General features: G+C 41.8%; 1 protein-coding gene across 2 annotated transcripts in view; it reads left to right on the top strand.

The window, feature by feature from the left end:
- LOC127412977 (glycine receptor subunit alpha-4-like) overlaps positions 1-15,968 on the top strand; it is a 66,191-nt gene that overhangs the window by 32,138 nt on the left and 18,085 nt on the right. For both annotated transcript variants that reach the window (XM_051649738.1, XM_051649737.1), the window contains exons 2-5: positions 403-536; positions 2,318-2,385; positions 3,416-3,639; positions 5,331-5,413. In XM_051649738.1, the coding sequence (XP_051505698.1) occupies positions 403-536; positions 2,318-2,385; positions 3,416-3,639; positions 5,331-5,413 (509 nt within the window). The remainder of the gene's footprint in view (positions 1-402; positions 537-2,317; positions 2,386-3,415; positions 3,640-5,330; positions 5,414-15,968) is intronic.

Here is a 15,968-nt window from a genome sequence, read left to right as displayed (position 1 = left end):
GCCTGGCCCCGGTGGAACTGGAATCAAAGCAGTCTCCCTTTAACTGTGACATTCACTGCATTTCAATTGAGCCATCAAACTGTCAGACACAATGCCTCCTTCTGCCTAGAGGTTTAGGGGCTTCGTTTTTCTTTTCCATGATTACTTTGAAAGGATTCTGTGAAAACTCAATATGAAGGATGTATGTTTGACACATTGTGTTTCTGTTTTGTACTTCAGTTGTGAAGAGAGTATTTGAAGCACTCATTATAAAAAGAGTCCAAATTGTTCATGGCACTTTTCTCTGTCGTTATCAGTGACTGTGTCTATCGCCTTTATTCTCACATTTCTCTTCCTGTGTTTTCACTTCTTTTCTGCCCCATCTCTTTTCACCTCCCCATTCACTTTTTCTATATCTGGCAGACTTGGCTCCTGTAAAGAGGAGATAAAGTCTTCTAGTAGGCCAGCCCAAAAGCCTATGTCCCCATCTGACTTTCTGGACAAGTTGATGGGAAGAACCTCCGGCTATGATGCTCGCATCAGACCTAACTTCAAAGGTGTGACACAATGTAAACAAACCAGCTTTTGTTGGGATGTATGGGATATAACTTGTTTTGCTACTGGTGGCAGGTTCACAGTTGTGGTTTATGTGAACTTAAAACGTCCTGGTTACTTTCGTAACCTCCGTTCCCTGATGGAGGGAACGAGACAATGTGTCGGTGTAGTGACACTAGGGGTCACTCTTGGGAGGCCAAAACACCTCTGCTTTTTGAAAAAAGGCCAATGGGAATTGGCGAGTGGAATTTGCATGCCACTCCCCAGGACATACGGGTATAAAAGGAGCTGGTATGCAACCACTCATTCAGGTTTTGTGCTGAGGAGCCGCGACAAGCTCCCGGCCATTTCAGCAGGTAGTTCAGTGATGTGGCAAGAGGGACACAACGTCTCGTTCCCTCCATCAGGAAATGGAGGTTACAAAAGTAACCAGGACGTTACCTATCTGTCACTCACTCGACGTTGTGTCGATGTAGTGACACTAGGGGTCCCTATACAAAACGGCACAACTAGCTGAACTGTGTTACGTGGACTGGCGGTGCGAGACGGGCAGACCACCGTGTGCCTTGTACAACACAACCGCTCGGCTTCAAAGGGAAAATCTGAATGAGTGGTTGTGAGCCAGCTCCTTTTATACCCGTATGTCCAGGGAAGTGGCATGCAAATTCCACTCGCCAATTCCCATTGGCCTTTTTCAAAAAGCAGAGGTGTTTGGGGCTCCCAAGAGTTACCCCTAGTGTCACTACATCGACACAACATCAAGTGAGTGACAGATCGGGAACTGATGTGTGTCATTTTTCCTATGTTAAACTTCTTTCCCATTTCCCAGCTTAATATGCAGAGACAATTATAAGTAACACCCTGTCTACAGCAATGTCGCATCGCAATGGCTTGACACCACAAAAATTGCTGCAAAATTGCTGTTTACTGTCGGACAAGACTTAACGCATTCAATGTAGACAGTGTCATTGATTATAATGGGAGAGTTTTGCTTTTGTCATTCTGATTTGCAGCTCGCATCTGGTGTAGACAGGATGTGAGGCTGTCTACACTGGACACATCAAAACAACCGTTCTAAGCTATTGATTTCTATTGCTGACAGGAGTAGCGCCAGTGCGTGCTATGCAAAATTGCTGTTTACTGTAGGCGCAAAGGCTGTAAGCCATTAGTAGGCTGATTTTACTTAAAAGATTAAAAGTGTGGCACTGCGGTGCTATTAAAACATCACTCAGTTTGTTGAAGCATCTCAACTATCCTAACATAGCAACACTGGCTCAACCAGTGGTGTGAGTTTGGGGCGGGACTGTTCGTTTTTACAACCACAGGCAGACGAGGGAGTTTTCTGAAATCTGTTTAACAACAGTGATTAATTTTGTAATTACTTTTGGGGATGCTAGTGGGTAGAAATTACACACTTCAGCTTCAAGTTTCCTTAAACTGTGTATAGGGCTGCACAATCAATCGAAAAACTTATCGAGATTATGATTACATTAAAACTGAGGATTACAGCATTCCATTTCAGTTTACTCCTGTTGTGTCAAATGTTTCTATTTACAACATATTTGTGTGGCAGTATTCTAACCAATCCCAGACAAGTCCGTTGAGAAATGAAATGGCAAAGGTGAATCAGAGATGCTTAAATAAGTATATAAGACTGTAATTGCTCTTTTGAAGGTTCTCTGTTATTATTACAAGGGTTATCCATTTTCCATGCACTCTCCAAACTCTGGTGAACCTGTCTGAGTATAAAAATTAGGACTTTCTCTCTCTTCTGTTTCAACAGGGCCACCAGTAAATGTCACCTGTAACATTTTCATCAACAGTTTTGGGTCCATTACTGAAACAACAATGGTATGTAACACTAAATCCTCTGGTTGTGTTTTTGTTTGAAATCAAATATTCAGAGATACCGATCATATGGTTGTCTTTCAAACACAGACCTTGACCTTCAGTGCAAAGAGAATTCCATTTCTTTCCCTCGATTCCTTGAGGCAGCAGGCTGACCAAGTTTTAATCGCTTGCCTGATTTCTCCCCATCTCCAAGAGCACATCACTTAGAAGTTTAGAGTCCAGTGGGTCAGCTGATGTGCTGATAATGAACTGTCCACTTTGCAATTAATATGAAAAATTGAGAGAACGAACATGATCTCCAAGCAAAACTTAAATGCCTATGTAGCCATCCTATAAAGCCTGTGCTTGGGGCTAAGTGTCTCTGTCAGCAGAATGTGTCAGTTGACCGTTACAGAATACCATTGTTAACGGCCTGTTAGTCTGTTAACCAGAGGTTAGGGTCATTGGAAATGGAGGACTTCCAACAGAAATTACTGTCAGGGGGGAAAAGGTTATTAAAATAAGGAGCATATTTGATAAAACTTCAGTTGGTGAGGTTTGCAATTAAAAAAATAACAAAAGCAAAAAGGCCACATTAAAGGTTTAACAAAAATGTAACTCCTGAAGACATTAATTGTAATTTTGCAATATACTGTATGTAGGAAATCATGACTTCATTAAAATGAAGACTCCAGTAATATCAGTAACCTTATAAAAGCTGTTTTATTATATATGAAGATGGTCCATGCATGGGGGCTGCCATGTTAAAATCACATGACCAGCCAAATACTACTCGCTTAATCTCAGTAACCGTCCTGTTATTTGACACTTTCACTCATTGATTAAAGTAATCATGTCTGACTGTGAATAATACATTTCTACAATGGCATCTGAAACTGAAAACTATTGATTTTAAATGATGCTGAATCCAAGCCGCTAGGTGTCAGTGTAAGTCTAATATGACACAAAGACAAAAGTTACTGCATGCACCTTTAAAGAAATTGAACTATTAAACTTAAAGACCTAACATATTTATTTTTTCCCTCTACAGGATTACAGACTTAACGTGTTTCTACGGCAGCAGTGGAATGATCCTCGATTGGCCTATAGTGAATATCCCGATGCATCACTAGACCTGGACCCTTCTATGCTGGACTCTATATGGAAACCTGATCTGTTCTTTGCTAATGAGAAAGGTGCAAACTTCCATGAAGTCACAACAGACAACAAGCTACTGAGGATCTTTCAGGATGGGAATGTTTTATACAGCATTAGGTAAACAGAAACGTCTTTCACTGATTTGAGGGAACGTAGTCATAATTTTGACTATGCTGGTTTTACCGCTTAGATACCTGCTTGGATCATGAAAAGATCCTTGCAAAATATTTGTTTTTGATGTATTAATTTGTTCTTTTAATTCTTAAATGTCAGTCACCTATATGCCAGGTTTTGCCAGTTCAAGGTGAAATGTCACAGACACTACTAGGCTTTGAAAAGAAGGTTTTGCAGACTTAGTCATAGGTGTTTAGGCAAAAGCGTTCTTGTTCTTAAAAAAAGTAACGCAGCCCAAAGAATGGAAAAAAATGCATGTATCTCAAGGCGTGCTTTTAAAAGTTTGAGTTCTTTTAACTTGAAACGGCATCCAAAAACCTGGTGCTCCTGTGTGAGACACTAAAGAAAAGGTCAAAGATGTCTGTCTGGCTCATGTTTACATAGAAAAACAATTAAAAAACAGTGCAGGTGGATGCAAAAACACACTTGGTGTGAACCGACCCTTAGTTCCTGAGCTCATGAGCTTTTGGGTTTTTTGGGGGGCTAAATATATCTATATCTCCTTATATCTAATGAGTTAAGCCAAAATAGATAGCACTATCAACTATTATCACAATGGATTTTGAGCAATTATTAATCAAATAAACAATGTTAAAGATGAGTGCTATTTAAATGTACTTATTTGAATTTCACGAAGACTTGTTTCAGTTCTACAGTTACAAAAACTAATGACAGATAACTCTTGTCTCCCGTCATTTACATTTATGCATTTAGCACTATTATTGTAAGTGACTCACCCATGAGATAATACATGCAGAAGGGACTGATCCAAAAGAGAAAACAATACTAGTGCTATCGTACCAAATTTTAAATTAATTGCTGTTGAACTTTGTTTTTCAACCACTATATCCATCAAATCAGTTACAAAAAATGTATAGACACACATACACACACACACGCACAAACCAGAACTTGGTGTAAGCTTTTGTTATTAAGTTGATACTAGGATGGATTTAACTGCAAACAATCATGCCTGGGTGTCTCTGTGGGCACCATGGAAAATTTCCATGGTGCCCACAATTATTGGCAAGCCTAAAAGGTCTATCCATCAGTGCTTGTAAGTGCGTTTTTTGGGGGGGTTGAATTTAGGATTAACACAGTACAAAAGAAATTGGCTCTTCAAAACAACGCTGGTGGCTCTTGTCTTGCGTGGAGGCATTGCATTACAGCAGGTAATTACACTGCTTCCTTTGTCCAAACTCTCTAATACTGACGGCTCTTCCCCATGGCTGAAACCTTAATGTGTCAACAGCACGATGAATAAGAACTGTCTGGCAGTTGATTTGCTATTACCAAGAAGTTATGTGACCAAAACATTCAGCAATTCACCACTTCTTTTGGGGATGAAAAGAAAAAAACTATTCACTCTATAATCACAAACCAAAGAGACAAGGTGCACAGCTATACAGAACGAAACTGGCACAGAGCCAGTATGTTGAGCTTTTGAAATAATGGTGTGTTCTGAAATTAGATTTCTGCTCAGTGCACTGCCCTTAATATTCTTAGCATCTATGTCTCTGCCTGTCTTTCTAGGAAACTCTTTTTCTTTATTTATTTAACACCTTTTTCTGCCCTGCCTTTTTTCTTACTACTCCCCACTTTCTGCTCTTCTCTTTTTTAATGCTTCATCTCAGGCTAACACTCATCCTGTCCTGTCCCATGGACTTGAAGAATTTCCCAATGGATATTCAGACCTGTACCATGCAGCTAGAAAGCTGTGAGTAGGCTTCTTCTCTTTATCTTTACCTCCCCCATCACTCCTCATCTTCATCTCTTTACACTTTGTTGCAATCCCTTCTTGAGGCACTGATAGGGAGTTTTAATGATTGTGCTGATAGCCGTCAGCATGAAGGTGAAGCACAGTGAAAGTGGTTTTGCTTGTGTAAATGTACATTATTAAAACTCTTCCCATGTGCATTGTTGTATTTATGGTGTACGATTATATCATGAGCTGCTATATTATTAATATATTTAGGTTAAGATAGGGAATGACAATGCACTGTTTGTCTGTTTCTACTGGTGAACACATTACACTGAATGTGTAAAGCCACAGTGTCTAATATCAGTACGACTGGCAACGACAAACAGAATTGCAAAAATAATCACTGTTTTCAAACGGGAGGGGGGGGGGGGGTCGTTAGAAACCTTTTTAAAAGACTGGCATAGCTGGTCACCAGCATATGTTGTATTTTGGATGCTGGATACTGGTCCCCAGCATGAGATGCTAGTGTGCTGGTGTCCCTACCAGGCATAACCAGCAAGCATAGAATTTTTGGCTAGTGAACAACATTGCAACTGTGTTCACTAGTTTTAAACTGTAGCTTCCCAAGCTACAAGCTACTCATAACTTAAGGCTAAAGAGTGTATTTTCTGCACTACTAGTGCCACCAAACGGAATTGCAAAAATAAATGTTGTTTTCAAACAGCCTTCCAAATACGCCCCCCATCTGTCGTTGATCAAATGAACAGTTAGTCCCGCCCCAAACTCACTTCACTGGTCGAGTCTATGTCATTGTGTCAGGCTGGTCAATCCGCTCAAGACAAGCAGAGGATTTTTTTATAGCGACAGAGTAGAGACACATTGTTTAAAGTATACGACAATTAACTAACGAAAGGCTTACTTATAGTTGTCTCTGCATATTAAGTTGGGAAAAGAGTATTTTAACACCGAAAATGTAACACACTTCAGCTTTAATGTAAACAACAGTCAAACTGCACACTACAAAAAAGTAGTTAGCTACATTACAACTACAGCTAACTTCATTGAAGCTATTTTTTTATTATTTCCAGTTCTGATTGCAAAATTTAATAATCTGATATATACATTTAATCAAATGATTAAACAAATTAGGCTGCAAATTTTAAATTTAACATAAATTAATAATTAATTTCAACTAATAAAAAAATAAATAATATTTTACAGTATAATACTGAGTGGTAATACAGTTTATAGTGATCAAAAACTGAAACACTTCAAAACAGAAAGCAAAGTCCCTTTAAGCATCCAAACGAATGATTTAATAAAATGAAGTTGAGTTCCCAATGCTAAATACAAGTAAATCTTTTATTATAACCAATTCATTTAAATGAAGTGTCCAAAAGAATTGATTTATATAAATGATTTGGATTTCCCAGCAATACATACAGTATGAGAGAAAGGACAGTTTAGGTGAACACAGGGTTGGGTAGAATACTTAAAGAAAGTATTCTGGATTGAATACCATATTCTCTCATAAATGTATTCAGTAATGTATTCCGAATACATCACATAAAAAAGTAACATATTCAGAATACAAGAATACTTTTAGAATGCATATTTATAAAGGCAAGGCACAATTGGAATATGTCATTTATTATCTTATCTGAACCACTACATCTCCACTATTAACATCTAAGTGAGTCTAAAGAGCTAGTAAGCTATTTGTCAGCAAATTTCATGAATTTAGCATTACCTTGATTTCTTTCAATTAGATGTAGAGTTGGATGCTGATGTTTTTCTTTATGGAATGCAGAAGGCAAACAGAAGTAAGTTTGCGGTCAACTCCAATATCTCGTTCACTGTTCAACAAGAATAATGCAGCCTGTACCTCCCAGACCCAAAAGCCCTAGCTGTAACATCGTAGCTACCAAGCAGGGCTGTTTGTGAATGGTCAGAATGGCATTTTTAATGTTTTTAACTATTTTTTGTATTTTAATCTTCTTCTTGACCCATTATTTGATTAGACTGACAAAGATTAAAACAATACATGACACAAAATTGGATATGAAATGCAAATTAACCATATTTTTGATATGATAACTGAATGCCACTTGCAGAAATTAAACATGCAACATAATGTAGTCCTGTGGCAATAATGTAGTATATGAATGATTTTAGCTAGGCTCGTTTCCATATTTAGACCTATTTATTCTTTGCATTTTCTACTTCTTTTATTACTGATACTTTTATTCTTTGGGTGCTTTTAATTCTTTTACTCCTTTGATTTTAATTGTCAATTTTAGATTTCTTTGTGAATCACTTGGTATGAGATGTGAAATAAATGTATTTACACAGCAATTACAACTGCAGTAAACAATGTTGTGGTGGTGGGGGTGTGGTCGAGCACCAGCTTGTAAATGGAGAGTGAGATCAGGAGATGAAAACGGTAAGGATCATCACCTGTCAATGATTGTCTCTAACAGCTGTTTGTCATTGCAGTGAGAGTTGGAGACGGATTTAAGGGCAAGCCAGATGCCAGAGAGAGAGAGAGAGCTACCCACACACACCCAGAGACTGTGCTGAATCATTGCTGCTGCAAAGCATGATTTTGAGTTGAACTGTTGCCGCTGAAAAGCGTGATTTTGAGTTCTAAAATATACATACCTTTTGAGTTGGATTCGCCGTCTCCCGCTTCCTCCTTTCACCTAACTGTGAACCTGTTACACTGGTGATGAAACCCAGGATCTAGGAGGAAGAATGCTGCCATGGATGCCTCACCTCTGGAGGGCGTATTCAAGACCCTCGCCAGCATCCACCAGTCACAGCATCAGGCCCTGCTCGAGCTGCGCACAGAACAGGAGCAGCGGTTCATCGTGCTCCTCCGGGCCCAAGCAGTGGATCACCAGGTGCTCCGGAGTTTGCTGCCCCAGGAGGGGGCTGCCGCTGCAACCCCGGACACCGTAACCATTCCGCCCCATCTTCCGCTCGCCAAGATTGGCCTCCATGATGATCCAGAGGCCTTCCTGTAGCTCTTTGAGCAGACAGTGGGGGCCTGCGGATGGCCGAGAACCCAATGGGTGGTACATCTAATACCTAATACATCTAATACATCTGTCCAGGGAAGCCCAACTCACGGCGCAACAGTTACCCACCGAGAGCCTCCTGGTTTTCACGGACTTAAAAAGAGCCATCCTGCAATGGGTCAGCCAGACATCCGAGCAAGAGTGCCAATGCTTGCTGACCATTGGCGAGGACGACCGCCCGTTTGCCTGGGCCCAGCAGCTCCAGGACACCTGCCGTAGGTGGTTGCTGGCTGAGCAACGGGACATCGGGGCTGTGATCAACCTGGTGGTACTGGAGCAGTTTATTGCTCGGCTTCCAATAGGGACAGTGGAGTACGTCCAGTGCAACCGCCCGGCATCGCTCCAAACAGCCATCCAGCTGGCAGAGGACCACATGGCGGCATATTTGGGAGCCTGCGAGCCCCGAGATCCTTCTCTCTCCTGTCTTCCCTCCTTCCCCTTCTTTCCGCCCTGTTCCTCCTCCCCGTAACGGGGGATGCCCCCTCCCAAACCAGCTCCTCGGCTTCGGGGACTGGCCTACCTGCCGGTTTCCCCTCTCCCTCACCGCTCTCACTCCCAGGTTGGTGAACCCACTGCCAAAGACTGGGACGGTTTGCTGGAGCTGGGGCAGCCCAGGCATTTCCAGGACCAATGCCCGGTGATGGAGATAGGGGCATTGGTCCAGGTCCCTGACGCTCCACAGGCTGCCCCCGATTGAGCAGGGACATACCGCATACCTGTGAGTATTAAGAGGGGTATATACCAGGCCTGGGTAGATTCAGGATGCAACCAAACCACCATCCATCAATGCTGTTTCAAGATGAGGCTTTGGGTGCTAGTCACAGGGTGAAGGTGAGGTGTGTGCATGGTGATATCCACAGTTATCCGGTAGTGACGATGACTATTCAATTCCGGGGACAAAAGCATAGTGTCGAGGTGGCAGTTAGTCCCCGCCTCACCCATCTGCTAATCTTGGGTATGAATTGGCCGGCATTTACCACTACAGGTGCATCTCAATAAATTAGAATGTCATGGAAAAGTTCATTTATTTCAGTAATTCAACTCAAATTGTGAAACTCGTGTATTAAATAAATTCAGTGCACACAGACTGAAGTAGTTTAAGTCTTTGGTTCTTTTAATTGTGATGATTTTGGCTCACATTTAACAAAAACCCACCAAACAACAAATTAGAATACATCATAAGACCAATAAAAAAAACATTTTTAGTGAATTGTTGGCCTTCTGGAAAGTATGTTCATTTACTGTATATGTACTCAATACTTGGTAGGGGCTCCTTTTTGCTTTAATTACTGCCTCAATTCGGCGTGGCATGGAGGTGATCAGTTTGTGGCACTGCTGAGGTGGTATGGAAGCCCAGGTTTCTTTGACAGTGGCCTTCAGCTCATCTGCATTTTTGGTCTCTTGTTTCTCATTTTCCTCTTGACAATACCCCATAGATTCTCTATGGGGTTCAGGTCTGGTGAGTTTGCTGGCCAGTCAAGCACACCAACACTATGGTCATTTAACCAACTTTTGGTGCTTTTGGCAGTGTGGGCAGGTGCCAAATCCTGCTGGAAAATGAAATCAGCATCTTTAAAAAGCTGGTCAGCAGAAGGAAGCATGAAGTGCTCCAAAATTTCTTGGTAAACGGGTGCAGTGACTTTGGTTTTCAAAAAACACAATGGACCAACACCAGCAGATGACATTGCACCCCAAATCATCACAGACTGTGGAAACTTAACACTGGACTTCAAGCAACTTGGGCTATGAGCTTCTCCACCCTTCCTCCAGACTCTAGGACCTTGGTTTCCAAATGAAATACAAAACTTGCTCTCATCTGAAAAGAGGACTTTGGACCACTGGGCAACAGTCCAGTTCTTCTTCTCCTTAGCCCAGGTAAGACGCCTCTGACATTGTCTGTGGTTCAGGAGTGGCTTAACAAGAGGAATACGACAACTGTAGCCAAATTCCTTGACACGTCTGTGTGTGGTGGCTCTTGATGCCTTGACCCCAGCCTCAGTCCATTCCTTGTGAAGTTCACCCAAATTCTTGAATCGATTTTGCTTGACAATCCTCATAAGGCTGCGGTTCTCTCGGTTGGTTGTGCATCTTTTTCTTCCACACTTTTTCCTTCCACTCAACTTTCTGTTAACATGCTTGGATACAGCACTCTGTGAACAGCCAGCTTCTTTGGCAATGAATGTTTGTGGCTTACCCTCCTTGTGAAGGGTGTCAATGATTGTCTTCTGGACAACTGTCAGATCAGCAGTCTTCCCCATGATTGTGTAGCCTAATGAACCAAACTGAGAGACCATTTTGAAGGCTCAGGAAACTTTTGCAGGTGTTTTGAGTTGATTAGCTGATTGGCATGTCACCATATTCTAATTTGTTGAGATAGTGAATTGGTGGGTTTTTGTTAAATGTGAGCCAAAATCATCACAATTAAAAGAACCAAAGACTTAAACTACTTCAGTCTGTGTGCATTGAATTTATTTAATACATGAGTTTCACAATTTGAGTTGAATTACTGAAATAAATGAACTTTTCCATGACATTCTAATTTATTGAGATGCACCTGTATATTGAGGGAAATTTGTGTGGATGGGTCATGTAACAAAGCATCTCGGTGTGTGGTTTGTGATGCACTGGCTGAGAGGTGGAGCCATGGCCGTCTACTTCAGCTCCATGGCAGGATGATATATAAGAGATGGAAGGCTCGGCTTCCCCAGCCCTTAAAGGATTCCCTGGAGGAGATTTCCCTCTGGAGCAGACGTGAGACAACCAAGTGAAAGTAATTGATGGTCAACGTCTTCAGCCAGACATTGCACTCGCATATCCATTCTTTTCTATTATAAATGACCATTCGTATCGAGTGACGCAGGAAGCTCAAACAAAAGAAGATACAACCCAGTTGTTGATACCGAAGAGCCGTCAGGAAATGCTATTCCAGACGGCTCATCATAATCCGATGGCGGGTCACTTAGGGCAGGAAAAGACACTGAACCGTCTAATGGCTCGTTTCTATTGGCTGGGCATTCACGGGGATGTTCGCAGATGGTGTGCAGCATGCTGTGAATATCAGCAGGTGAATCCGCCAACCACCCCAAGAGCGCCTTTGTGCCCGCTTCCTCTGATCGAGGTCCCCTTTGAAAGAATTGTTATGGACCTCATCGGGCCATTAGAGTAGACGGCACTCAGCTATCACAGGAGAATTTTCTACAGGCTCAAGGACGTTAGTCCCGGCTGTATAACAGGAGCTCGGCTACAATAATTTACACAGGGAGATAAAGTCCTTGTATTACTGCCCACATCAAGCTCTAAATTACTTGCAAAGTGGCAAGGGCCCTTTGAGGTCACACAGCGAGTCAGGGAAGTCGATTATGAGGTTAAACGAATGGATAGGGGTGGAGCACAGCAAATTTACCACCTCAGTCTCTTAAAACCATGGAGGGAGGCGGTCCCTGTGTCCTTGGCAAAGGTGGTTCCGGAGAGGGAGGAGCTCGAGCCGGAGGTGAACTTAAAAGCTAATCGAGGCACCCCGGTCACTTATGGAGACCACCTTTCACTGTCGCAAGTCATGGATGTGGCCCGGTTGCAAAGAGAATTCCCCAATGAATTTTCACCCCTTCCTGGTCATACAAACCTCATTAAACATCATATCAAAACAACCCCAGGGGTAGTGGTATGCTGTCATCCCTACCGCTTACCCGAGCACAAAAAAAGGTGGTTTGGGAAGAATTAAAGGTCATGCTCAATATGGGGGTAATAGAAGAATCCCACAGTGACTGGGCCAGCCCGGTGGTGCTGGTTCCAAAAACTGACGGCTCAGTCCTGTGTAGATTATAGAAAGGTCAATGTGGTGTCTAAATTTGATGCGTATCCAATGCCTCCTATTGATGAACTGCACGATTGGTTGGGCATGGCTCGTTTTTATTCGACACTGGATTTGACAAAGGGATACTGGCAGATCCCCTTAACACCAATGTCCTGTGAGAAAGCAGTCTTCTCCACACATTTGACAATTTGTGACCCTTGCGTTTGGTTTGTTTGGGGCCCCGGCTACATTTCAGCACCTTGTGGACCGAGTCCTCAGACCGCACTCTGCATATGCCGCTGCCTATCTGGATGACATCATTATATACAGTAAAATTGGCAGCGGTATATGCAGCATCTGAGGGCAGTTCTGAGGTCGCTGAGACAGGCAGGACTCACAGCAAATCCCAAGAAGTGCGCGGTTGGATGGGTGGAGGTACAGTATCTGGGGTTCCACTTGGATCATGGTGCATCTCCAAATTGATAAGACTGCAGCGATTGCGGCCTGCCCGAGACCCAAGACCAAAATGGAGGTGAGGCAGTTCCTGGGGCTGACTGGCTATTATACAAGGTTTGTGCCTAATTATTCAGACGTCACCACCCTGCTGACTGATCTCACTAAAAATGGAGTCTCAGACCCGGTCCAGTGGTTGGAGCCATGCCAACAGGCTTTTATGCAGGTGAAAGCTTCACATACTCCAGATTTTGCTCTCCATTTTGTTTTACAGACCGATGTGTCGGACAGGGGGTTGGGAGCCGGGTTGTCCCAGGTGGTCAAGGGGAAGAAGCACAAGGTGGTGTACATCAGCCGGAAGCTTTTGCCGAGAGAGGCGAGGTACAGCACCATGGAGAAGGAATGTTTGGCCATCAAGTGGGCAGTCCTCACCCTTCGGTACTACCTCCTGTGACAGGCTTTCACCCTCTGTTCAGACCACGTGGCTCCATCCTGTTGGTACCTGGCTCTTCAGCCGTTTAAGTTCGAGGTGGTCCTTTGCTTTCGCCTAACTGTTGACCTGTTACAAATGTTGTAACAGATAAAGATGGGCAAGGAGGAGGTGGGAAGCGGCTGAACAGTCAACGTAACTTTTAATGTAAAACTCAACATAAAGCAAACATAAACAAGCAAACACACATGCAGCATGGCCGCGTGCATCTCCTCTCTTGAACTGGTGTCTCCGGCCCCCTTTATCTCGCTCTCTCACTGATTCAGTGCTGGCCCTGCACCCTCATGGCCTGGCCATGCCCTCCTCCTCGTCACAAATGTTTCATGCGTTCAAATGATATTTGTGTAAAAATGTGGCTGTATTGATTCTGGTGCACAGCTGACAGTGCGCTAATTAAGACAACAACATTCCAGTGCAGTTGCTAGATATTCAATCCCTGAATCATTATACATGACTAAGACGTATTTTCGTTATCTAGTGTCTACCATCAAACCTTTTGTTGAATGTGGTCCATTATTAAAGTGTCCCAAAAACCACAACCTGTTATGCTATGATTTTAACCCATGATTGTACTTACAAATTAGCCCTATTTGGCTTGAAACCCCTGGCAATACTGCTCATGCACTGAAGCTGCTCTGGGGAAGAGAGAGCGAGAGGAGAAGTGTGCCAAGCATCTGTGCTGTTCAGAAAAACAATCAAGTTTCTCACTTAATTGACAAGATTTTTTTTTTTTTTTTTTACTTTTTTGTGTTCATTATGAGAGAAGTATTCTAAAAGTATTCTAACAAAATGTTATAAAGTAACTGTATTCTGAATAGAAGCGCTTGAAAATGTAACGTGGGCTGAATACAGTTACTAATTTTTGTATTCTGAATAAGCAATGCTGTTGCATGTATTCTGTTACAGCCCAACTCTGGATGAACGTTTTATTTACTCCCTCAGCTCCACTGCTGCAATCCCAACACAATGTGACAAATGTAACAGTTTGTGCTGCTAGTACTACTTGTTGGAAAGTTGTTAGCTCGCTAATGAAAAATGTAATTAAGGTACTAGCATTGCTACTTTTAGTTAGTTACTCCCCAACACTGCATAGGAATGCTGGTCCACCAGCCAGACCAGCACCAAACCAGCAATATCCAGCATAAACCAGCTAGGACCAATATGGAAATTCATACTGGCATTCGGCAGGAAAAAGGAAGGTTTTAAAGCAGTTTTCTTTAGAGAAACTATCAGTAACTACATTTCCATCCAATGATTTTTTGCGGAAAAAAATTTTTGCGCATCAAAATAAAGCTGATGGAAAAGCAAATTATCGCTAAAATTTCACAAGTGTCGACATAATATAATCCGTTTAACTCTAGTGCATAAACTCTATGTCGATACTTCAAATGTCGTGAAAAACTGGTTTGGAAACACATTTTGTCGAGAAAATTGGCATTAACGCCAGACAGAGTTTACCCCAATTGTTAGCCTGTGTTAATCATGACGACGGTATACATCCTTGAAAGCTAATTTATTGTACGTGATTATGGATTGATCTTAACAGCATATAGATCCGATGCTGCAAACATGACACTTCCAGGAGTGCCAACATAAATATCTCGTATCGTGCACATCGACAAATGCACGGAGAACAAATGAATGGCCACTTTTTGCGATTAATTTAATCGTGGCAGCCATCCATTTATTTATTAACGTTCCTTTTACACACCATTCAAAATAATAGACGGCAGTCACGGAATTAGCCCACAATACAAAAAACATATCATTTCTGTGCACAAAGATGTTTTAAATTACAAATAAATACACAATACTAGGAGAAAAACATCAGTGCATCATCCGGCAAAATTCCCTGTATGAAATTAAATAAATTACCAAACGAAAAAAATATATATATTTTTAGACCTATATAGATGTATATTTTTACCTGCCTTTTCTTTACACAAACTTAAATTAGCTTTACCCTGTTCTGTAGACATAAAAGTCGGCTGAATGACATTCTTAGAATGTTCTACACTTTTTTTCAAAACTATAAACTATCGGAACTATTTGTCTAATGCTGAGTTCACTAACAGAAAACGAGCTTTTGAACATTTTTAAACGTTTAAATATTTTAAATCGAACCCTCTTTACCTCGGATCGCATTTGCTGAGCTTTTTTCAGTGTCATCAATTGCATTATGACACTAAAATTTATTTGAGATGACAATCAAGTTCAGTTGGTCGTTAAAAGTTGCTGGACAAATATGCAGGACATAATGCAGTTGTGATGGCAATGCTTTAGATTAGATGATTGTTCAAAATAGCCTGTTGAATATCAGGAATGTATAAGTAAACCCTGATATTACACCGCATAATTTTTTTCTTTAATAGCTGTGCACACAGCATATAGGCTACACATCGATGAATGGTGCTTATACTAAGACTGAAAGTTTCCCGCACTACTTGGTGCAGGTTGCCAGCTTGAACAGGGCCATGACGATTCGCTTTCGGGTCGGAACAGGTGGCAACCTGCGATAGGCACAACATCAGGACCAATATTATAGTCCTATCAGAAGGGCAACTGCTCCCATTTGATTGCAATTCCTCTTCTGATTGCTTTTATTTGTGAAATTAAAATGACAGTAAGCTGGCAAATTTCAGTGAATTGTCTCAATACTCTCCCCATTTTACCAAAACTTCAGAGGATAAAAATTAGGGACATCTGGGAGTTAGCGATAAACACACATTTCTGTATGGAAATGGCTTAAGGGCA

The sequence above is a fragment of the Myxocyprinus asiaticus genome, chromosome 22 (genome assembly GCF_019703515.2).
Source record: "Myxocyprinus asiaticus isolate MX2 ecotype Aquarium Trade chromosome 22, UBuf_Myxa_2, whole genome shotgun sequence".
In the NCBI taxonomy this organism is placed as follows: Eukaryota; Metazoa; Chordata; class Actinopteri; order Cypriniformes; family Catostomidae; genus Myxocyprinus; species Myxocyprinus asiaticus.
The sequence above is the reverse complement of the archived record's forward strand: the minus strand, read 5'-3'. Positions and strand labels throughout refer to the sequence as shown.